This window comes from Ixodes scapularis, unplaced genomic scaffold (assembly GCF_016920785.2).
Source record: "Ixodes scapularis isolate PalLabHiFi unplaced genomic scaffold, ASM1692078v2 PGA_scaffold1__304_contigs__length_218370807, whole genome shotgun sequence".
In the NCBI taxonomy this organism is placed as follows: Eukaryota; Metazoa; Arthropoda; class Arachnida; order Ixodida; family Ixodidae; genus Ixodes; species Ixodes scapularis.
In genome coordinates this window covers 74332897-74357862 of record NW_024609846.1, presented here as the reverse complement: position 1 = coordinate 74357862, position 24966 = coordinate 74332897, and the positions used below count along the sequence as shown (strand labels likewise).

The following is a 24966-nucleotide window of genomic DNA, read 5'->3' as shown; positions in this document are numbered from 1 at the left end:
CTTTCGTGGACCGTCAGTCTGGAGGGCCACTTTCAGCATAACAAGCGTCTGCCACACTCTGACACCGTCAAGGTCACGGCCGGCTGCGACATGGCACTTCTCTGACGTCATCGGGTGGAAATCTAGGGACCGTTTTTTTAGGACGCGGAGGAACAATTTTGGTATTTTAGGCGCCTTTTACGAAATTAGTTCCAGACGTTGTGAAGACAGCCTTATACTGCACATGCACTGTAGCATAACCGTTGATCTAATAATAAATACGGACGTTTTCTATACCTTAAGCTTCGCTGACAAAAAAAAAACTAAAAAATATCGCCATGGTTATTCTTTGGTCAAGAACGTCGCAGTGCACGCTTTTTAAGCTGCGTTCTCCGAAAGCACATAGCTCCAATAATCTACTTTTGTTGCGTTACCAGACGAGCTGAACGCAAAACCATGTTTAGGTCAGCGCGGCAATTAAATCAATTGCATGGAGCTGAAGTATAATTTATCACAAATTTATAAGTGTGTAATTTCTATAGTAAAGGACCTGTCGAATGCCAGGCTTGACGATATCGCTACCAGTGTTAAGCCAAACGCCCTAGAGACTCTCAACGTTTAAACACTAGACCCATGACTGAGTTATTCATTTTGAACTATGTTTTGTGTATTAACTATCTCGGTACTTAATTTCATGCACTCGTGTATACATATATCCACGAAACTTGAACAAAAAAAATGTCTTGTATTTAAAAAAAAAATGTGTAATTACCCTAGTGAAAATGTGTAATAAAATACTTAATGTTTAAAAATATATCGTGACTTATTATACCCTTGGACCAATTATGGCTGTTATTTTACCAATCAACAGAGCGTCAAGTGAAGGACTACAACATTAGAGGCCTAGTAGTGCTTTTCATATGCAATTACATCCATATAATGTAGAAATAAAGCTTTCTGGTTTCCTTTTGCACACACGTGCTAAAACATCCACCGTTGTCTTCCTTAGTTTGCCTTTGTAGTGTTTCCACTATTAACTTTTCTATGTTTTCGATAGTGCAATTTATTTGGAACAAAAAAGAAATCTTTACTTGGCCGTTGAGTGTCCATTAACATAGTTGTTCAGCCTCTTCACTTGGTGATCAATCAGTTGGTAGATAGTGGTGTTAAAATCTGTGGTTAATAATGTGTTTATACTTGTTCCAAGCATACTTTCCGATGTCTTGCACAAACTTTTGTAGGCGCCAATTCTTGTTATCTCCATTTGTACACTGTCCAATGCAGCTTCCAACGACACCACTTTGAGCTCTCGAGGTGTTTTTCTGGAAGGTAAAGGATGTTAGTTCATTATTAAATTTGATATCGTTATCACATTCTTAAAGCTAATTTCAGGAGGACACTTTTTTGTCAGTGCTGAGCCAAACATTTAATAATTTTGTTAAAATGCTTGGATAGAAGAAAGAAATTTTCCAACTGATCTGCTTTCGTTCGCCCCTTTCACTTTTCTTAGATTCTGCTAGGCGAGTAAAACAGTAGAGGTCGGTACACAGCAGGCGCCAGTCTTTGTATAAAAGCTGACCTGGTTGTCATCGTCAGTTACGCAGTTGCTTAGGAAAGAACTAAATCACAGCGAAACAAATGATGGTAGGGTTTTCTCGCGGACAAGCGTGCTTGGTGAGTAGGAAGAGGACGACGATGGTGCGCGGCAAAAGGATTCGGGTAGAGGAACGTTGCCAACGAACTAGACCCACGTTTTATTCGGCGCTTTGTGAACAGTTTCTTTTAAATAAATTGAAAATAACTTCGGCTCCTTCACTTGGTGACACAAAATAGGAGTCTCAAATGGCATGCAACTCGCAAAGGTGTCAGACATAAAATATATATTATCAAAATTTGATTTTGAAAATTTGCACAGAATAATCCTTTACTTTTTTGCTTAAATTAAAGATTAACCTCATTGATTTTAAATCGCTCCTACAGATTGGGGTTCCGTTAATAAGTTCTCTGCGTAAACAGTAAAGTGATGCCGTCGGGATTCACAGAAACTGTGACATCAGCACTGTGCACAATTCCGTCTGGGAAAGCTCAAGATGTAGTATCGAAGTTCTAATTATCTTAGTTTTAATTTTGTCTCGGATTCTCTGGTTTTCGTTAAGGAGTGAATAATATATGTGCTTTATATATCAGTTTTTGGCCTGGGTTATCAGTCACCTAATTATAAAAAAAAAAAAACTTCATTCCGTAATTTATATTTTGTAGCACTGCGGTCAGTTAAGGTCAAAAATAAATTTGAGATAATTATCATGAAAGGCTCACACAACCATGTCTTCCATACCGTATAAACGAGCCCAAGATATATGCGTCAGAGCCGTCATATTAGATGTACGAATTGTAAAAAAAAAATATTAATAGCTCCGAACTCAGTTAGGTCTTTCAAGCCTCGAATCGCCGCCCACGACAATTTGAAGCAAATACATGCCACCTAGCTTCCGGCGGGTGACTTCGATCAACTCCTGCCTAGTTCCAATATCACCAAAGAAGACTTCGCCCGCACGTATCAGCACCTCAATGTTACCTGACTTCTCTGGAATGTGATAACGCTTCCCGCGATGAATATTACGAGTGTATATTTTTTTCTGGTTTTGAAATGGGAAAAAATGCACATTTCATTTGGTACCCTAAAGATTTGGCGAATGAGAAGAATTTGCTGAGGGTTCATGATCCTTCCCCCCCCCCTTTTTTTTACCTAATCGAAGTATCCGAGAGAATTAGGTTGATTGGAGCTTCACTGTTGGCCACAAAATTGAGAAACATAGGAATATGTAGGAGTCACTTGTGTTGATGCCGAAAGCTATATTTTTTTTTTGCTCTTTCTGATATATATAAATTATAATATTAATGACATACAATCGAATCTTAAACCTTTTTCAGATGTCTCTAGTATTTATAGATTAATTAATCACTAATTATATTGAAATTGCACAGAGTCTTAGCCAATATGTACATTTATTAATTGAGAAGTGGAGCATGGCATTGATCGTTAAAAAGTGCATGCACGTGGGATTTACGGAAAAAGTTGTGTCATTTTTTTCCGCACTAAAAGTAAAGAAATAATTTAGATTAGTTGAAATATAGAGTACATGGGTGTTCTGCTATCTAGAGACTTCACGTAAAAGAGCCATTTTGATATTACACCTGTAAACGTTATAAACATATTTAACATTATACGCCAACATTTTAGACTAGGGCTCAAGCCGAATTAAGGATACTACATATTTCACATTCATTCGTCCATGCATTGAATACGCAGTCGTTGTCTGGGACCCTTTAAATGAATATTTATATATACCTTTAAGGGAATACGTCGAGAAGGACGGACAATCCAAACAGAATCCGACCTATACTACTTTCACAGTGATGTTTTCGCCTTCTCTTTTTTATGGACTAGTATTTCATGAATTGAATAGGCTGTCGACGTATGTGTTTCTTACTCATTTTCGAAATTGTCTTGCGTATATTTGTTTCACGTGTCTTCAGAAATTATGCCTTTAGTCTTTCAATCGTGTTGGATGGAAAATATCCTTTTGTATAGCAGGTGCTTCCTTACATAATACGTTTTCCGACTGTGTTTACATGTAATGTTTTATCATACTCCAGTACAGTTTAATAACTTCTTTTTTTCAAACCAAAATTTTAAAAAAGCCCATTCTTGTCGAAGCAAATGCTCAGAGGTTCACGTTGACTTTTCTGTTTCGGTATATTATCATGCTGAACCGAAAGCATCAGCTCGCTCTGAACGAAAGAAATGAGCAGCTGGTTTTGTGTGATACGGGAAGACTTCATGAGCGTCCATTGTTCGCACGACAACTCGCATCGCCTGCAGCCGCTCCGCGTTTTGACTGTCTTCAGGTAATGTCAACATGACGTTTTCGTCATCCGTATGTGAGAGTGGCTGCGTCCGTCAGTCAGTTGAACTGCCGTTCCGTAAATATTTGTCATGTCGGTCACATGCGTCAGTGCCAATCCGATCAACCGTGTCGGATCCCGCTATCCTTCCAACGGTTTGTGCGTTAGATCGGATGGCCTTGACGGGCATCCGTCTCAAGCTATAAAATATGCTTCCTCCTTTTCGGTGCCCCTGATAAATTTTAGCCGCATATCTAACAATAATTGTTGCCTATTATCCGCCCTTTTGTTTTGTATTTTCCGTCCCGCCACAGTTTTTGTTATCGAAATAAAATAGAACTTTGGCCTTTTTAATAACTGTACTTGTTTTCGTGAGTTAATTGACCATCTAATACAGATTGCATAAACACTTCAATTGAAAATCTTGAAAACTATCTGGAGTATATGTTTAAACTACATAAAATTCAAAACGAATATCATAACCTGGTAGTATGTACTTATCACTCACAATATTTTTTTTTTAATATGGTTCAATGACATACATCGGGAAAGAGGAACTAAATATACGACAAATCGGCTGAACATCAATTTCTAGTAGATTATATATGCCGCCACCGCCACAGACCCCTTGCTTAATTTCTTTGCTTTTTATGTCTATAGCGCAAATAAATGTTTGATTTAGCGTACCTAACGACGACTACCAAAGGTTCCTATATTTGCTGCCTAAACCTGGGGGTAGTGACTCAACGAAGGGAATCTGGTAGACCGCAGCAATAGATATATCGAACGACGCAGGCAAGCAGCGTTCCATCGAGAGAAGAGATAATTATCATAGACCTTCTAAAAAAAACCTAAAAAAAAAGAAGATTCTCCCAATGGAAGCAACGCAACTCCTCAGCAAGTCAGCGGATTTACTTCAGCTGATTCCGCCGGTCATAGGTGATCTGGAGATTTAGATCGAGCACCTAAGCCTCGCTTGGGATCAACTCAGCCACGTAGACGCCACGATGGAACTTTTTGGCTGACGAAAAAGACGCAGGAACGCAGTTCACAAAGTCATAGACAATACCGACAAGATCGTTACGTGCACCTCGAAGCTCAGAAAGAAAGGAAAGGGCGCGGAGAGCAGCCAGCAAGCAAGCGCTTCATCGAGCGAAGATCGGAGAGCAACACCGGCAAGCGAAAAGCAAGCTTCCAAAATTGAGACTTATCAAGTTCAACGGCCGCCGGAAGAATTGAAAGCTCTAAGAATTTTTTTCAAATTTATTCGAATCGAGGCGGAGAGCCGGGAAAAGACATCAGAGCAAGAAGAAGACATAATTGTCGATAAACCTTGAATTCGTTTCCCCAAAAGAAAACTGCCCCGAACAAGCTCTCAAACTACACGAAGCTTCGAAACTCTACCGCGTCGGCCTTGCGGGGCAGTATTGAAGGCTTCGAATGTTTGTTCTGCGAATGAAAGGAGCAAGTCGCACTTTACTGCAAGGCCAACATAGAGTTCACTGATAAAAAACGAAGATGACTGGCCGACAACCTATTCTTCGGCTGCACAAAAGCGAATCACAGGGCGAGAATGTGTAGCTATCTTGCCTTGCTGCAAAAAGAGCTACGGAAAACATGTCATGAACATGAGCGACCCAAGTTTTATTTCTGAAAGCCCAGCTGCACGATCGAACGAGGCATCAAAACAGAAGAAATTGAGTACGACACAGGTCAGCTTACAGCCGTCCACCTACAAACTAACCGCATGGGTGGAGGCTAGGAAGAAAATAAAGTTTGCCAGAATCGTGCTTGACAGCGGCACTCAACGTTCCTTTATTACTGAAGAACTTTCCAAGAGAATGAACTGCCGACTACTCGATTCCGAGGTCCTCAGAGTCGGCGCATTCGGACTCGACACCTGTCAAAGAACATTTCGTTGGGTTAAAGTGTATTTGCTAGATCAATGCGACAGAAGATTGTATGAGATCGACGCTCTCGAAATACCCGCCGTCTGCGAACAGGATCTTCCAAGCCCAGATGAAAGCATATTGGCAACATTGGAGGGACTTGGTTCCCAAGTAAGAGACGACGTGACAAGGCTAGAGCACTACGACGTCGACATTTTGCTAGGATCATACTAGTACTGGGAGTGCGTCAAAGGCAGAATTCTCCGATTAAGTACGGACCTGTCGGCAGTGGGAAATGTATTCGGATGGGCCGTCAAAGGACGGACCACGCCAGGCTCTGCGGTCGTGAGCTGCTCACAAACAATCGTACTGACGTCAACGACAAAAGAATCGGGTCTCACATCGACTCTCAGACGATTTTGGGAACTCGAGAGCGTAGGGGCTACTGACGTGTCAATTGAATGTCTCCCCGACGACATAGGGAAGCCATTTGTGAAAGGTGAGTGGAAAATACGAGATTGGCCTTTCTTAGAAGTAGAATGAAAAGCTGGTAGATAACTGGGAGGAGGCGAAAAAAAGTTGCAATATCTACGAAAGAAAATAACCAAAAATTCAGACCTCCTTCAAAGTTATGGTAAGGCGATTCTGCTTTACTCAGACAATGGAAGTGCAGAAAGTGCTGAGGCGGCCCATTTTCGCCTGTCTTTGTAAACTGGCGCCATGCGCCTTAGAGCTCCATGTAATCGAGAGCTCGGTCTGCCGCCATTTTCCAAATGAAAATTTCAGAAAATCACTTTAACTTCTTTATAAGATGAGGGTTAGCGTTGAAACTTTGGCATCCCGTTCGGAGAATCAGCGTTCGGCGATGCAGTTTATTTTCGCGGTAAAAAAGAAACAAAAAAAATTAAACTTTTTTTTGTAAGGGGGTGGGGACACCCTGTATTTGTATAACATTTTAGTCCCTCTCTACGCGTCTTCCGCGCCTAGCAGAGATACACGAACGGATAGCAGACGACATAATAAAGCAAACTTTCGTCTACATTAGAATTTATTCTTATCAAAAAGATAACCTTTTTATTCTAAATGCGAATTTGAACAGCATTATCATTCATATATTTCACTAAAATAATTATTTATCGTGGTTATCCTGCTCACCACCAGCCTCTCTCTGTGCGTTTTTGCGTTCTCCACACCTCCTGGGGGCCAGTTTGCAAGCCAGTATTCAGTCGAAGAACAAACCGATATAGGACATAGGAAGTGCAAAACTGCCGCTTTATTTATACATCTTTTCTTGGTTTTCTGGCTTTGATTTGAGCACTAAAAAATAAACAATTTATTTATTTATTTATTTATTTATTTTACAAATTAACGTTCAGGTGTACTGTTTCAGGTACGTACACGTTTGGAATTCGAATTTTGTGAGGCATGCCAAATGTGCTGGTCCAAACGGCCGCACCGCCGCACCATAAACTTTCGATAATTTGAGCGTGGTTAGAACTTCGAATCCAGTCGGCAATCAGAGCTTATTCTGCTTTATGTAAGCCACTATAATCTACGTCTATACTGGCTCGTATCTCGCGCCGCCCGTTGGCCGCTTCCGGCAGCGGCGGACGCAGGGCGAAGAAGATCTAACTTGAGATCGGCGGCGAACAGCCCGTGGCCCGAGCCCACCTCGAGCACCCGACCTGCATGCGCAGCTGCGAGCATGCAACTCGTTTGTTCCGGAAAAATTCTGCGCCATCTATGAGGAAAAGGGTACAAATAAAGAGCGGTTAAATCCCCCTTAACGTAACTGAAGACGACTACCAGAGGTTTCTACAGCTACTGCTAAGGCTAAACGAACATTTGACTATGCAAATACAGTGCACCTGATAAAAGTCTTAGATTGAATACTGCTCTTAGGCCGCCTTTTTCATATATGGGTAGAGAAGTGTCTAGTAGACTACTTCCATAAATCCGTCACCGCGCGCGTTGCATTCTGGGAACCTGTGGGCCAGCAGGAGCGGAGCGCCTATAGATTTTGCTGCCCATTGACTCCCAGTCCCACAATGCATAACGTGGCATTCCGCCGCGATTAGGCGCTTCGAATTTTGGAAAAAGTCTATTTGGAAACAAAAAATTTGAGAACAGACAGACAGGCACGGAAAGTTTACTATCAGCTTGGGACGCACGCTTCAATGCAATCCCGGTTATCTGCTAAAATGCTTCCTTTATATAGGTATCCGAAATGACCAGGTTCCATCTAAAATCGGTCGTAAAAATAGGCGCCGGCGCGCAGCAATCTAAACTTTTTGTCAAAAGTGCATTTCACAAGTTAGTTTTTATCTTCTAAAATTACAAAGCGTAGCTCCCTTTCTGTAAAATATAAAGTAAAAAAGCTTGCCAGGGTTAATGGCGGACGGTGACGCAGACAACCTTGTCGAGTGGCGGGGCGCGTATGGTGCACTCATTGGTATATGACGTCGGCAGCAGCGTCAGAAGGCTTAGCTGACCAGCGAAAGAAGGCAGGAAACACGCAGACAAAATCTGTCGGCAGCAAAAGCGCCGTCGTTATGCAACCGCGTTTTTTTTTTTATACCTTAAGTTTTGCTTTTATTGCCCACATTTATTTTTAAGCCAAAGGTGCATTACAAAATTATTATGTTAATTTTAATAGACCACGGTCTTCGCGAGCAGTCTTGATAAGGAGATAGCGCCATCTATGAATACGTGCGCCAAACGCGGACCGCCACTCGACTGTGTCGTCTGCATCGCCGTCCACCGTTGACCCTGGCAAGTTTTTTGGCCTCACTGTTTACAGAAAGGGAACTATGCTTTGTAATTTTACAAGATAAAGCCACCTGTGAAATACACCATTGACGAAATATTTAGATTGCTACGTGCAGGCGGCGATTTGTAAGGCCCATTTTAGATCGAGCTTGGTTATTTCAAACACCTTCTACATTCCTCGAGGTCGTACACTCACTTACTCAGTTGAGTTCGTTGAGACACCGCACCTTTACGAAAAAGTGGGGCCCGGGAAAACTATAGCTGTCGTCGGAGTTGTCTCTGCGTTTTATAGATTATCTTTGTTCAGCTATGGTATATGCATTGATGTATTCTGTCAATTGAAAATGCAACATTCTACTTCAAATTATCCTCCTGGTCTCTTTCGCGTTGTCTCGGTCAATTGTGACAGCTGCGAGGATTCAAGTACAATATAACATTCTAGTGAAACTCGTGTGTTCAAACACCACCATAGGGTCATGGGCTGAGTTAAGTTTTCCACAAAAAGCGTTAAGTTTAAAATTTACACAATATAAAGAAAATATTACCTAAGAATGAAACACACAATGAAATACTTACTCTGCAATTGCCAGCCTGATGCTTAATGACTTAGCTTTGAGTATAATTTTCATCGAACATTCCAATACAAATGCAGAAACGTTTGCGTATATTGTGGATGTGAGCTCATCTGTCGCCAGGTTCACTGTCACAGTTGTTCCGTTCTTGTTGGCTTTGAAGAAATTTGGACCTGACCTTTTGACGGAACTTAATCCACAAATGGCGATGCTGTAAAAGGTTGTCGTTACTGTAAATGGCCCCCAGCTGGATGACGTAGTATAATTATTAATTCTCAAGGGGTCCAATTTGTATTGAAAAACTAGTCTTCGGAGCAGACTATTGAAGAAATCCCGTGCTACTTGCTGAGGTTGCTCCGTGAGCGACGAGTCACCTGCTGGACGATAAAGAGAAAACAAAATTATTTGCTTGCATTACGACATTACCCATTCTTGTGTGGCAATTCCTAAGGAATCTTCTGAACGGGAGCGGCTTTTTTTTTTAATGCTCGAGTGTTTTAATTTGAAGCACTGTCTATGTTTACGTCAAGTGAAACAAACGAGGGTTCTTATTGCTCGAACCCTACATTTATGGTGAACTATTTTTTTTTCTTTTGACAGTGAAACAAACGAGTTCTATAATCGACAGGTATTTTAATTAAAACTGGAGGTATCCAGAGCTCCTCGAAATTTAAGCGATGAGCTTAACTTAAGAAACGCGGTCAGTGAAATTCAGACAAGCTTAACAACTCTGTACTTGCATCACATGCCAACTTGTGCGCAGTAAAAATACACCAGAGTAGAGTTTTTATTTGTAATGTACAAATAAAAACCTTGGCGAGCATGAATTCCCTGCCAGTGGATCTTTAAAAGTGATAAAGGACATAACCCACGCAAATCATGGTACAAAAAAGCGCAATCTCTTTTCTTTTTTTTTCTTTTTTGAGAGGGCAATTGAAAGGGGGCTGACGCATACATCCCATATTTTTGCTACTTCTAAGGCTTCAAGAATTTCAGATGTCAGCTGGTCACGCTCACGTTTTATAACATCACATCTTTTAATGATAATAATGCAGTTATTGCAAAGGAGCAAGCGAGCTTGACAAGAATAACGATAATAATCCCTGAATTAGAAGAAGTAGTGGGACAAACATCTTCTAAGCTCGTGCACGCTTCGAGTAATGGCAATGAATGCTCAGGTGACCAGATATCACCGAGGACACTATGTAAGCGGATTCTGTCAGCCTGACATTAAGACAGCGGCCCGCTTTTCCCACATAACGCTTGTTGCACGACGAAGGGAGTGAACGAACCACCTCTTCAGCAAAAGTGACGAGATAATCATGATGCTTCTTCTTGCAAGTTTAAGCATCCCAAACAGAGGGGTTGACGGCTGTGCACAACCTTGATAGTTTTTCAGGCGCGGAGAACAACACATCCACGACACATTTCCCTGCTATTCTTTAGAGGTTGTGAACCGAACCGTGAATATACGGAGTGACAAGAAACTTTTTTTTCCCGTGCTTTTTTTTTCTTTTTTTTTGTATTACCATCTTCGCAAGTCATATGCTCAATCTTTTTCTTTTTCTTTCAGAGGAAACTTTTACATTACTATCAACATGTGGGAGGGGTAACCAGCGACACTGAAGAGTTGATTTTCCTCACTGAAGCAGGGTTGCAGAGCATGTGTATAGCAGATCCTTGCAATCGCCCGCTTTACTATTTTTTAGTGTGCTGACTCAAAACGTAACAAAGGCTTTCCGGCGCTTGGTTCGTAAGCCCAATGTATATGGCTTGGACACATAGGTAACATTAAATCTAGAAATCTGATGCAATCACTTCTAGGCAGTTCATGAGTTAGAACACGTGCCGAAAGGCAAACGAGCAGGGCATATAACCAGCACACTAGTTTTATGCCCTGCTCGTTTGGCACTAATGATTTAGATTACTCATTGCCTCGCAATGAACTTGTTGCTTGCATAAGCGTCTTTACTAACAAGTTCGGTGCTGATGCTTTTAGTATGCTGCGGGCCTTTCAGCTGAAGGCTTTTTGGAACTCCCTGACTTGTACCTAAGTCGACTTTTGCGACTTGGGAAATCAATATTTATTTTCAACGGCAAGGGGTTTGCATTGAATCGTGTATTTCTCCCGTGGTTATCGACTTGGTTTTGGCGAGGATTGATAGCATTATCCTAGAACACTTAGAGGCAAGCAAAGTCGCAAAGGTCTCCCGTTATGTATAGGGTGGTCCAAGTCACCAGGCTCGATCTAAAATGGACCGTAAAAATCGACGCCTGCTCGTAGCAATCTGAACTTTTCGTCAAATCTGTATTTCACAGGTCAGTCTTTTTTGTAAAATTACAAAGCGGAGCTGTTTTTCTGTAAAATATAAGGCCGAGAAACTTGCCAGGGTCCACTGCGGGCAGCGACGCAGACGACAGGAATCCAGTAGCTGGGTGTGTTTGGCGTTCGTATTGATAGACGGCACTACATCCTTATCGCGACGGCTCGCGTCCATCGTGGTTTATTAAAATGAACATAATCTTTTTTGAAATGTACATTCGGTTAAAAAATAAATGCGGACAATACAAGCAAAACTTAAAGTAAAAAAAACGCGTCTGCATGACGGCGGCGCTTTTGCTGCCAAGGGATTTCGTCTGCGTGTCGTCTTCTTTTTTTTTGCTGGTCGGCTGCACCTTCAAACGCTGCTCCCGACGCCATCTATCAATACAAACGCCGAAGGCACCCCACTACTGGATTCCTGTCGACTGCGTCGCTGCCCGCCGTAGACTCTGGCAAGTCTCTAGGCCTTATTTTTTGCAGAAAGAGAGCTACGCTTTGTAATTTTACAAGAAAAAAAGGACCTGTGAAATACACCTTTGACAAAAACTTTAAATTGCTACGTGCAGGCGTCGATCTTTACGGTCCATTTTAGATCGAGCCTCGTCACTTGAACCACCCTATACACAATATTTTGGTCCCGTTCATGACTAGTGCCTTGACTTTTAATGCTTCAATGACGGAAGTTTTGGCAACTCACTTTCGGTACTTGTTCCAACTCATGAACTGCCTGAAGCTGGTTATATTATATATATATACAGGGTGTTCTATTTTTTTAGAGCTTAACAGAATTTTTGTTCAAAAACCATGAAAGCTAGATTAATGCGGTCTGCGCAGGTGAGTTATACGGCCACGGGGACATATGATAGGAGGCTAATCGTAACGATCAGTCGGCTAATTAGACAAAATTCATTAATGAACTTTTTAATTAATGAAATAGACATATGGTTTCAACTAGAAACTTGCTGGGCGTCATCGAAAACCCCTTAATCAGTCATTTTCAGAAAAACTTTGAGCGCGTGAGAAGCGTAGTAGTGCATAAAAGTTAGCACTCGTGGAGCACGTACAAAGCTAGTGGTTGCGATAAGGCGCCCGCGCAATTTTTCCGTCTCTAATCTAGCCCCAGCCTTGTACCTACTCCACGAGCGGTAACTTTAGTGCACAACTACGCTTCTCACGCGTTCAAAGTCTTTCTGAAAATTACTGATTTATTGGTTTTCGGGGACACTGAGCAAGTTTATAATTGGAACTATATCTCTATTTTCACTAATTAAAAAGTTAATTAACGAATTTTAACAAAGTAGCCGACCGATTGTTACGATTAGCCCCCTATACTATGTCCCCCTGGCCGTATAACTCACCTGCGCAGACTGCATTAAACTAGCTTTCATGGTTTCTTTTTAAAAATTCTGTTAAGCTTAAGAAAAACACCCTGTATATATGTATATATATATATATATGTATATGTATAATATTTTATTTTTATTTATTTAATGTCATTATGTGTTTAAACCACATATGTAGGGCTTACGAACCACGCGCCGGATAGCTTCTGTTTACCTTTGAGTCCGCACACTCAAAAATCGTAAAGCGGGCGATTGCAAGGACCTTTTATACTCATGCTCTGCGGAGGTCTTGCTTCAAAAACATTTAACCCAGCTTCAATAAGCAAACGCAACGCCTCACCGTTACTGATTTGCCGTTACACTTGTTGATAGCGGTGTCCGAGTCTCTGCTCAAATAGATAAAGATTATGCCCATGACGTGCGAAGATACTAGAAAAAAAGCACTGGAAAAAAATAAAGTTTGTTGTCATTCCGCATATTCACGGTTTGGCCAACGATCTCAAAAGAATAGCAGGCGGATGTGAAGCGGACTTCTTGTTCTCCGCTCCTGAGAGACTGTAAAGGTTGTGCAGAGCCGTCAAAATCACTGTTTAAGACGCTTAGACTTGCAAGACTAAGCATCATTATCATTTCGTCACTTCTGTTGAAAGGTGGTTCCTTCACTCCCTTTGTCATGCGGCAATCGTGATACGGGCCAAGCAGGCCGTTGTTCTTAGACAGGCTAAGGCAACACGCTTACAATGTGTCCATGGTGATATCTGGTAACCTTGGTCTTCATTGCCGAGACTCTTTCCGTGCCCGAGTTTAAAAGATGGGAGTTTATGGAACGTCACTGTGACCAGCTGAAACGTGAAATTCTTGAAGCCTTAGAATTAGCAAGATTAGGCGTCCTCCAATTGCTCTCTCAAGAAAAGATATTGCTTTCCTCCTACCATGACTTGCGTGTGTTGTGCGCTTCTTTACTTTTAAGGCATTTTTGGGGGCATTTTTTAAGTTTGTGTTTTCATAAGCTAATCCTCTCTTTCTTTCTTTTTTTTTATTATTGACTGCTCTGACATATATAGCGCTGTTTGGGTCAATAAAATGTATTGGTAAGTGTGCGCTGTGTCTTTCTTCGTCTGGTCTCTCGTCCTTTGCGTTGTTTTAATTCTCAAATATGGTCATACCAACTAGCCCAAATTTCGAGTTTAGCAACGTTCCTTTAATAGGGTGACTTCTAGTTTCTTCACGCTTTGTTGTTCTTTTTTTAGTTAAGCTTCACTCCGGCATAGTAATATCACTTTGTACTTTAATTCGAAGGTTACTAACATTTGCTCAACCAGATCGGTTCAAAATAATCAGTGTACCAAGTGGAAGGTAGTGCAAAAGCTTATTGCCACACACCCTATAGCACACAATTGAAGAGGAGTGAACCACATAAATGCCACGGACAAGGGGCGGGTTCATTAGGGGAGGAAAGGTTCAAAATTCGTCCTTCCTCTATCGTTCTGCACACTTTCCTGTACCCATTGCCTATTATATCCGGGTCACACATTTTTGTCTAATGTCCTTTCCTGCAACTCTGCATCCCGAACAAAAAAAATAATCTAAGCTTACAAAATGATTAAGGACTAAAAGAAAAGCATTGCAGTACTTGCAGTAACCACCTTTGGTTTTATCAGGAAAGAACCATTTCCACTTCTGAACAAAACAAAACCATAAATCTCAAATGGCACGGCGGACATCGCTATTGAATAATTACACCTCCCTTGGTGTCTCTCTCACTGATAAAACACAGGATCATTGATTCGGCCACCAGGCACCAGCTGACGAAGTGACTTCAGAAATTTACATCTATGCATATAAAGTTTAGCGAATTATAGTATTGTTTTATGTGAAGGCAAAATAGACAACTCTAATCTCACTAGCAGTAACCACCAAGCCAATCTTTCGGTTATTTGTCTCTATTGGTCGAACAGGGCTTCGGTATGAATGAGTTTAAAAAAGCCTGGAAACTTTTACGATGCAAAAGTTCGAAAAACAGCCACTGCCTGATAGGAACAACGCAATCATATAACTAGAAAACAACACTTTACTTATAAGTTAAAACAATGCTTTTCTTTTAAACCTTTAATATCGAGTGGCCTAGTCAGGTACTTTTTGAACGAGTAACAAAGAGCGGTATTTAGTTAATTTATTTTTATCGAGGTGTACTTTACTCAATAGGCGGCAGTTTGTTAGGTTGCTTCTTGTCAACAGTAAACAGTGAAAGCTAAAAACCGAGCACAAGCTTGTTCAGTATAACAAGAAGTATAGATACTTTTCGCAACATTTACAATGCAGGGTGTTGTTGTTGTTTTTTTTTCGCGCTTTACAGATTTGTTTTTTGAAAAACCTGTGAAAGCTGCACTTATGTGGTTTGTGCAGCTGAGTTATACGTCCTAGGGGGCATGGTATAGGGGGCTAATGTTACAGTCAGTAGGTTATTTAAGTAACATTTGTTAATTCACTTTTTATTTAGTGAAAATTGACATATAGTTCCTAATAGAAACTTGCTAAGCGTAATCGAAAACAACTAAATCAACTCTTTTTAGAAGGATATAACGCAGGAACAGCATTTTACAACGTGCTGAAAAAAAAAATAAAGAAAAAGAAAAAACCTATTTGGACGTGTTTTTAAGTTACGATTTCTTTTCGGAGCGCATCTCTGAGCCTGCGGTCCTGCTCCCCAGTGGCTGAGATGCACAACACACGTGTGCCCTACTTACCTCCCTCCTATGAGGGCGGTGAGGGGGTGGCATCGCGCAGCGGCCGCCGGGGAGCAGAACCGCGGGCGCAAAGGTGCGCTCCGATAAGAAACCGAAGCCTCGAAACCCGTCCAAATGGACTGATCTCACCAGATGGTTTGACTACGCCACCACTGCCGCAATGCATTGAGGGAACTTTAGCCTATCTGCACGTGTGACAACCTCGATGGGGCACGTGGGGACCACGAGGCAGCACGAGTCCTTTCGTGCACTGCCGTTTGCCTCCTGTGTACTAAAGTTATAGCCGCGTCACGCATGCGCCGAACGCTTGGTGAGATCGGCCTATAGAGCGTTTTTTTTCTTCAGAACGCCCTAAAATGGTTTTACTGTCTTCTATTGTCTTAAAGAAGCGTCGATTTAAAAGTTTTAGATGATGCGCAGCATGTTTCTATTTGGACACATAAGTCTACATTCACTAATTAAAAAGTTAATTAACAAATATACATAGTTGTCAGACAGATCGCTACGATTAGCCCCCTGCTTTATGTCCCCCCGGCCGTATAACTCACATGTACAAACCGCGTAAATATTGATTTCACGGCTTCTTTTACATAAATCTGTATATCTTTAAAAAAAATCCTCTACATCTAAAGCATTCTTCTTTTGCGAAACTTTAATTTTACTTTTTTCACACGAATAGAGTATGCCCTGTCGTGTGCATCTATCGCTTCTACTTGAACGATTTTAAAGTAACTAAATACTTCTATAGAGATGTACTTGGGTGATTTGAAATGAAATCGCACAAGTACATCTGTCGCATGTAGGTGGGCGATTTCATTTCAAATGGTACAAGACTGTGCCCTTTATGATTCAACTTCGTTTTGGCTTTTTCGTTGCGGTTTTCAATGGGCGGAACGAGAACAAAAAAGAGTTATAAATAATGATTTAACATCGATAAATGATTTTCTACAGCGGCTAAACTTTTCGAAATTCGCCCACAAAAAAGAATGTTTTTTGCTCAGATTTGGCACTTATGTTTCCTTTTCCAGCAACAAGCTGAAAAACTATTTATGTGCATGACGGGCCGGCGTGTGGTTATGTAATCACCACATTTGAACCGCCATATCTCAGTGGCAGACTGATCATTCCCTGTTTAAACGTTCACAACATTTGATTCGCTTTTCTGCGACTTGCTTTTGTGGCAAATGGCAGCAAACACGTCAGGCTCTTGTTTGCTTTTCCTTTGCCTATGATTATTTAATTGCCATCTAATTCATTTCTGCCGCATAAGTATCACCCCAGCCTCATGGGTATTTCAAATACATTTCACAACAAAGGCAGCAAAGAATCGGAAATTCAGCGCATCCTGTGAGCAATGCTTAGAATTACGCTTGTGGGTTAAATTACAGGTTGCTCGAACGGCATTTGCGAAATGTCATCGGAAAATCGACTGCCATGAACGACAGATGTTGTTGTTGAGGCAAGCGATTTTGCTGTATTAAGTCGTAGATCCGGTTGCACGTGTGTATGTACTATGTGGCTTTTTGGATAGTTAAGCTTGGCGTTACAGTATCTCCAGTTATTCAAGAGTATATATCTGACGTTTTCGAACTATTGATGCGCGAGGCTGCAAAGGAATTATAATTTAGTGCGTGCGCCTCAATGAGTTATATTTTAGGCTGATTATCGTTTGGTATTTACCTGTTTCATTTATATAAAAATGCCTCGTGTCAAAGTCATTTATCAACTAAGCGTATTGCCGAGTGCGTGGCATGACTTGTTGCCACGAGTGCGTGGCATGAGGTGGCAATCCTGTTCCTCTGCTGCCGCGCAGAGGAACAGGATTCGAATCCCTCTTAGCCCAGTTTCTTTCTCTAGCAATCAGTGCCCTACTGAAAAGTTCCAGTCCATTCTCGACTTGCATCGTGTGTTTTCATGCAGAACCTTCTTAAATGTACCGCGTGCATATAAGTAGTCAAAACGTGCAGCATCGAGGCAGTCGCCCCTCCGTCGCCGTCGCAGGGTGCACGGTTCGTTTTTTTGAGGGGCAGCACAAGTTCATCTAGTTTTAATTTTATTTGCTTCTCATCATTCGTGAAAATACGGCTCTCCAAATAAATACAGATAAAATTGTAGACGTTTCGGGCCAGTTGTGAGCTGGGCTTGAACCTTGATTAAAACGTAATCTTGTGTAAGAGGAAATGGCGTCAGTTCGGGTGAAAAACAAAGTTGCGTCTTAAAAGAGGTTCCCGACCTTTTTAATTAGCGCACCAGTCTAATGTCGTAAAAGGTCGCATGTAGACCAGTCTTAAAGCGACGAAGTCGCACTCGTTGTTTTACGAGGTTACTATTACTATGTCTGTCTGTTACTTCAGAGGTGGCTGGCGCCTCCGAAGTTTTCCAAGGCCATTTCACCGAGGCAATGTGTGTTCGCTTTTCCGCGTGCTCTACATTTTGTTTTTGTTGTGAGGGTTTTAATTATTCTTTTCGTTTCTTTGGTAGTGCTACCTTTTTACTTCATTTGTGAACTTTTTCGTTTTTTTTATTCAGTAAAATATAATTAAACTCAATATTTATCATACCAAGATGAGTGCTGTATATGCACCACACCGAAATGAATGAAAACAGTTGCATCATTTAAGATAACAAAAAAAAACTTTCCAATGACAAATATATGTATTTTGCAGCGTAAACGTCGATCTAATACTGAACATAATAATGATATTACTTTTTCTGTTTTGGCTCAAGTGTACTTAGTCAAAATAGAGTGCAAGCATGTTTGGTTGTATTGCGCAGATGTGCATTAATAGGGAGTTTGAGAATAACGTGTACAATGTTAGCGCGTGCCAGCCCTAAATGTAGCGCTTGTTCTAGCGCACGCTACGCATGAGTATTTCGAACTAGTGCTTTTCCTCTGGTACGGAAAAGCCCGAGCATCTCGCGCTTGCAACGCCACCAAGATGCAGTAACGATTTTTATTTCGCACACGAAATCCTGTAATTAGAGAAAAAAAGTTTTCTAGTTCAGAGAAACATATTAGATTTCTATTAATATGAGAGTGTGGCGGGAGCGGTCGACCGGTCTTGTCCGCTCGTGTCACCCCGGCAAGAGAGGTATCGTGCACGGAGCTTTGCCGAGAAACGTTTGCGCGTCGCAAGCAGCAAGTTGCCGGCGATCATTGCCCACATCTCTAAACCTTCCAAAACGTTTCTGACGTGCAGCTCCCGTAGGAGTGTAATGTCGTCCTATGTTTAAAATTGTAATCGCGAGGATGCCGCCGACGTGGCGCTCACTACGTCGCCAAAATGGCCAGAGCCGCGATCCTGGGAGGCGCCATTTTTTTACTGCGCTCGTCTTGGCATTAGCCAACATCTCATCACGAATCCTCCTTGGAGGAGCGCAAACGAGCGCAAATGCTCTATGCTTACGCACGCAATTTCTGAGAAATAGCGTACGCTAAAATAGCGCAAAGTGCAGTTAGCATCCCGCCCATGCGCTTTGACGATGGCGCTATTCTTTACGCACGTAAAGCTTTAGCGTGCGCTATTCTAGAACTGCCTAATAAGGCATGTGTAAGCAGAAAATGTGACGGAGCACCCGACAATACATAGAAAGCGAAAATATTGAATGAGCGATCAGGCGCGGATATATTTACGTATATAGTATAGCAAATGATGCGTTGTGAAGTTCCCACTACCTGTTCTAGTCGAACCTGTGAAATAAAGTTATATGTTCTCCTCAATATCCAAAGTAAAAAAAAAATAATAATAATATGCCATCATTAAATATCTAGTCCTGGCTTGATTTCAATCAAAAAAAAACCACCAACTATAATTCCTATTCGTACAACCAGAGATGAACAAACCGTCGCAAATACATAAGGAATTTGTTTTATAACTTATCTTTATTTGAAACTTTCGACGCTCCCACAATTAACTCAAACCTTTCACAGCTGACGTAAGAAAACAGCGGTACAAAGAACTGACGAAAATTCAACCACGTAGCGCTAAAGGAGGAACACAACGTGAGAAAATAAGCAAAGGTTAAGGTCCAAACACTTACAGCTAAAGTCAAAAACCAACTTAGGAGGCAAGCGAAGGATAATTCCGGCTCTTAAAAATAAAATAAGAATGCCACGGGCCGGTCAGAACTTTTACGTCTTTATAGTGCACAGGGCAAAGAACTCTAACGCGAAAAGCTAAGTAACAAATATAATACATCGTTACATTTCGTGAGGGACACAACAGTAAGAAATACTGAATCAGTGGACGGAACTTAGAAGGTGCTAACCGCACGTTACAACAAAAAACTGCACCCCCCCCCCCCCCAAAAAAAAAAAAAAGAAGGAAAAATTACATAGGGTAATTTTTTTGTGTGTTTGTTTTAAAGATTAAGAGACTTTTTTTAAAAAATAGCCGTAGAAAATTTTGGTTTGTGCAGGTTAGTTATGCGGCCAGGGGGACAAAATATAGGGGTTAATCGTCATCCTAAGTCAAGTATTGAAGTAAGATTTGTTCTTTAACGTTTTAATTAGTGAAAATAGACATATGGTTTCAATTAGAAACTTGCTGCGCTTCTTCAAGAAACATTAAATTAGTATTTCTTAGAAAGCATTGTAGCGCGTGGGAAGCACAGTAGTGCGCTAAAGTGACCACTCGTGAACAGGCACAAGGCTGGTGCCATGATAAGAGGCGGAAAAAACCGCGCGGGCACGTTATCGCACCAGTAGCCTCGCTCCTACTGCAGGAGGGGTAACTTTAGCGCTCCACAGTGCTTTCCACGTGCTTCAAATCTTGGTATCTGCTGGTTTACTGTTTTTTAAAGACGCTAAGCAAGTTGAGAGTTAAGACGATTTGTTTATTTTCAATAATTAAAATGTTCATTAGCCTATTTTAGTTATTTAGCCGACTGAACGTTACGATTAGCTTCCTTTACTATGTTACCCTGTCCATATACTTCACAAGTAGAGACCGTACTAGTGTAGATTTCACGACTTTTTTTTAAACAAAAATATCAAGCTTAAGAAGAAACACTATTTGACTGTGTACACTGTGGGGGGAAAAATAGACACCCACGTTTGTCGTTCTGATTTGTGGTATTTTGTATACTTCCCCTTCCTAAAAAGCAGCAAATTCTGATTTTTCTGTTTGTTTGTTTTAGGAAGAGCACGTTTTTCGGGGAACCAACATGGATACCTTAAAGTTACTCACAGCTTAAAAACGCCGGGTGCGGCGAGTATCGAGCATCGTATAAAAAATGTGGCCTTATTGTTGTGACGCAGCCCATGAGCCGATTAGAACGACGCCGAAGAACAAATTGGAAAGCAAGAAGCGTGAACATGGTACGCCCTACGTTTTTTAAGCTATCAATGACCACGGAGGAAGATGAATGCAACTTTATGCCTTAGTTGATGCACTCTATATGATTCTGGAGGGGACGCAGTAAAACTTTTGTCTGTCTAAATAACGGGTGTGGAGGTGCACCACATTGACAACAAGATATCTCCTTGAAGGAGAGCAGGCATGCTTTTTCACCAAGTGAACCTTCGCTACAAACTCGCAAGAAGCACTCAAAATCGTGAAATGACAATAATGTACTGGTTATTCACTGTGGCATACGATTCAGTTGAATTGGGTGACGGTATAAGTACCCTGGCTTTCATATTTCTTGTGCTGAAGTTGCGGATATATTTATATGTTATATTTGAATGAGGCCACTGCCAACAAAGTTTGTAGTTGTATTTCACCCAAAAAAGTTGTCAGCATTCGGATGAACAGTAGTGGAGCATGGCTGTATTTTTCAGGAGCTGATCTCCGAAACATTTTATGCAGTGTAGATATATGAGAAGATAAAGGTGTGTTGAACATATTACGATATGGTTTGTAGAATAAACATCTGTTTTCTCTGTGGTCATTTGAACAACACAATTTATGTTCCATCAGTGAAGCCATACTACAAATGGCTAACCAAGACGAAGAAATATAACATTTTTACATCTTACGTATTATGCCTCGGCTACCAAAATAAAGATTAGTCAAGAAATTTGTAGCTTACGTGGTCAGATAGTAGATTGCTCACCATGTTGAATATGATAAATAAGATATATGCCTTGCGTCGTACCGAACCAGCCGATGCTTCCCTTCCCAGATATTTTCTTTGACTCTTTGACCCCATCCTAGTATTTTACTCCTACTTTATTGCATTCAAACGTTTTTTAATCATTTGTGAGCAGCTAAAGAGCCCTACCAATGGGTGTTGTGCGCAGTTTTGATACTGAATAGTTATCAATCCGATATCGACGCAACCATGCACGGAAGTGATCACCGTTCTCACACACTCGTATCTTTATTTAACAGCTGAGATGGCCTACACATTTAACAAAACTCCACGGCAGGCAGTCTGTTTTCTTTTTTCGTTTTTTTTTTTTTTTTTTTTTTTTGTAAGTACGCGTGCAAATGCAGTCAGACGAAAAGCTTCCACTGCCTGTTGTCTCACCTCCTTTCGGAGCCTTACATATTCGAAAGAAACCTTACATACCTCTCAGCTTCCTTGTTTATTGTGTGTGTGTGTGCTTTTTTTTTAGTCTTTGGATTATTTGTGAACGCGTCTGGCACAACATGTTAAATGCATTTGAAAATATTCATAAAACTCAACAGTTGTCAAAGTGTGGGCCTCGGCAGATCGGAATGAAACTTATTGAGTGCATAGCTTTATTTGAATTGAAGTTGCATGCGAAGAGAGCATTTCCCATAAAAACTGCTGCGCCAGGTGTATTTGTTTTTGTTTTTATAGTGTGCGTTGGTAATTTTTTAACGCATACAAAGACTGTTGCGAAGCCCTATTTCTACTCGGCACTGCCTTGTTTACATCGTTGTGCAACTCTCCTATGTAATATTTCATAAAACTGAAATCTGTTTGATTCCCGCCTTTAATTTACTGAGCATATTTCGAAAGTTTTGAATGATTCTTATCAGCTGCTAGGCTTCATTTTTCGAATGACGGTGAATTTTTGTACCTACGCCAACATGATTAATCGATTTCGAGCCCTTGTTTTGTCTAAGCTTGAGTTCTGCTCAGTCGTATAGAACCCCATTGGATCGACTCAATCAAGTATTTTGGAAAAAGTGCAGCGAGTCGTCTCGTGCATTTTGTTTCCGATAAATGGGTTGGGAGGCGAATTTATTTTGATTATGAATACTTACTTAATATGCTTGACCTGGTACCCTTGCACAAATCAAGATGAGCGCGAAGCATGACTTTTCTGTATAAGATAGTGAACGCTACTTTCGCTGCTCCTTTGCTTTATAAGTGCGATTCTTTTCAGTGTTCCTCAAAAGCGTATCGGATTTTCAATTCTTTTCTACCCGCAGAAAGTTGGTGTCCAGTCCCCGATAACACGCCTTCCGCTACTTTATAATCGCGGTAAGAGTGATTTTAGAATTGTTTCCACTCATTTTAAATTTAAGAAGAGCATTGTTGGCCGCTTGACAAACATCTGTGCTTTCTTCACCGTTGTTCTCCGTAGTTTTAGTTATTTCCTTTTATCTTTTCTAAATAACATCTTTCTTGTTTGTTTGTCTGTATCTGTTATTTTATTGTTTCTAATATCTGGGCACTAATAAGGCCTCGAGCTGTTTGTGGGCACATTAAATAGAATGAATAAATAAATATGCAACATTAACTGGGATAATTTGCGAGGAAAACCAATGAGGTTATAACGAAGCAATTTTTGTCAAAGTAGTGTATTTTAAGTGACTCATAAATATTCTAGATGCAGATTAAGAGGACGCATAAGTCAATTGCTACTTTCAACAAAAACAAAACTTGATGGTGATATGTTAATACGAAGACAGTAATATGGACGAGCGATATAACGGATCATCCGTCAACAAAAAATTATTAAAGCAGTCTTAGTGAGAGCAATACAGGTGGTGAGGTAGTTTGTAGAAATTTTGTAGGCACCCTCTCTAACGTCATGCGTAGATTTTTCATATGTCTAAGCGTTGTCTAGCACGCCCGGGAACCCCAGATATGACGACTCAACGGAACATCGATTGCTGCGTATATCACTGATATTTTTTTTTTTTTTAAGAATTGGAAGGATTGTAGGTTTTTCTGCAATACAAAGGTCGCTGTCCGTCCTGTGCTCAATTTTAAGTGCTTGTAATACCATGCGATGCATATGAATCATTGAACCCTTGAAGGAAACTCATAACTCGGTTTTATAACGTATCCGCTAAGATTTTGTACAGAGATGGCCAAAGATGAGGCTTTATATCTACTTTTTTTTCAGACAGCAAACGTTCCCGATTAAATAGTGAAACAATAGGTGCCAGATTTTGCTACCTATCGCGTCCCTCTGCTAACAAAAGACATCTGATTGGCACAACAGCTGACAGACGATGGCAGGGGGCGCATACACTGATCTCCGATAGTGAAATGCGCACTGCCTTTTTTCGGTGCAGTGCATGCATTCTTTGTTATTATTACTAATAGAGCACACTGAATGTACACAAAATCTACCATGGAAAATATCTTGTCGAACAATTTCGGCTTTATGCCAACAGCTGCTTAAATCTATCTGCCTTCACCCGAATGCGTTTCATATTTTAAAGGCTGCCGTAGGTAGCGAATTCACCTTCTATATTTTTTACTCTTTACTCAAGTAAGGTAATTCTTTGAAAAGGTGGCACACAAAGTGTGCCTTCATCGTACATCAAACACGTAGTCAGGGGGGGGGGGCGCCCATGGGCCCCCCCCCCCCGAAATTTTCCATTTTGCTGGAACCTCCTCTCCCCCCTCCCCTTCATACAGAATTTTGTCATGAGCGCCCCCCCCCCCCCCCACGAAACAATGTCCTGGCTACGTGCCAGTCGTGCATGTTTGTTTGTAATCTCAGCTTCATATCCTAGGTATAGGATTTAGGGGGTTCCTTCAAACGGACAACTCTCCAATTGACTAACGCGGTAGATAACGGCCTACATTTTCCCCTTTCACAAATTTCAAATAAGGCGATAAAATTGGAATGGTATGTCTCCAAGAGATGAACACTCACGAGGAATATCTCCTTTTATGGTGGCGCAAATTTGCAAGGCGAATATCAGCAGCAAATGCATATTCGGGCACGTGAAATTCGTTTGTAAAAATTTCACAAGTGAATCAAAACGCTTGTTCGAAAACAAGCCGTCACTTTCTCCCCAACAAAGAGCCAGCGGGGTTAAATGCGCATGCTTGCTGCGTATTTTCGATCTTAAAAAGTCAAAGGAATTACTTTTTTTTTAATTCGTCGATTTTTTAAAATGTGGTGTTGCATAGTCGATTGACTTTTCAACGCAGCGGTCATTGTTCATTGTTACGTCAAAGAAACCATCGAAGGGGATATAGTGACCATCTGGGTTTGGTTCATTTGTTTCGTTCAAAAGATGTACCGTTAGTTTCGAAATTTTATATTTCAGAGGT

General features: G+C 41.0%; 1 protein-coding gene across 1 annotated transcript; it reads right to left on the bottom strand.

Moving 5' to 3' along the window:
* Positions 1–1066: 1066 nt before the first annotated feature.
* LOC121835951 lies at positions 1067–24623 on the bottom strand. Its single transcript, XM_042290532.1, has 3 exons — positions 24563–24623; positions 9120–9489; positions 1067–1301 (listed from the first exon to the last, which is right to left on the bottom strand). Exons 1-3 carry the CDS (start codon positions 24621–24623, stop codon positions 1067–1069), a joined length of 666 nt encoding a protein of 221 aa, XP_042146466.1.
* Between the last annotated feature and the right edge of the window lie 343 nt (positions 24624–24966).

Excerpts from the sequence above, each read along its gene's own strand:
- LOC121835951 (XM_042290532.1), bottom strand. The coding sequence starts at position 24,623 with ATGCATTTGCTGCTGATATTCGCCTTGCAAATTTGCGCCACCATAAAA. Across the intron at positions 9,490-24,562 it reads CATAAAAGGAGATATTCCTC|GTGACTCGTCGCTCACGGAG; the intron begins GTGAGTGTTCAT and ends ATCGTCCAGCAG. Across the intron at positions 1,302-9,119 it reads ATCAGGCTGGCAATTGCAGA|AAAAACACCTCGAGAGCTCA; the intron begins GTAAGTATTTCA and ends TTTACCTTCCAG.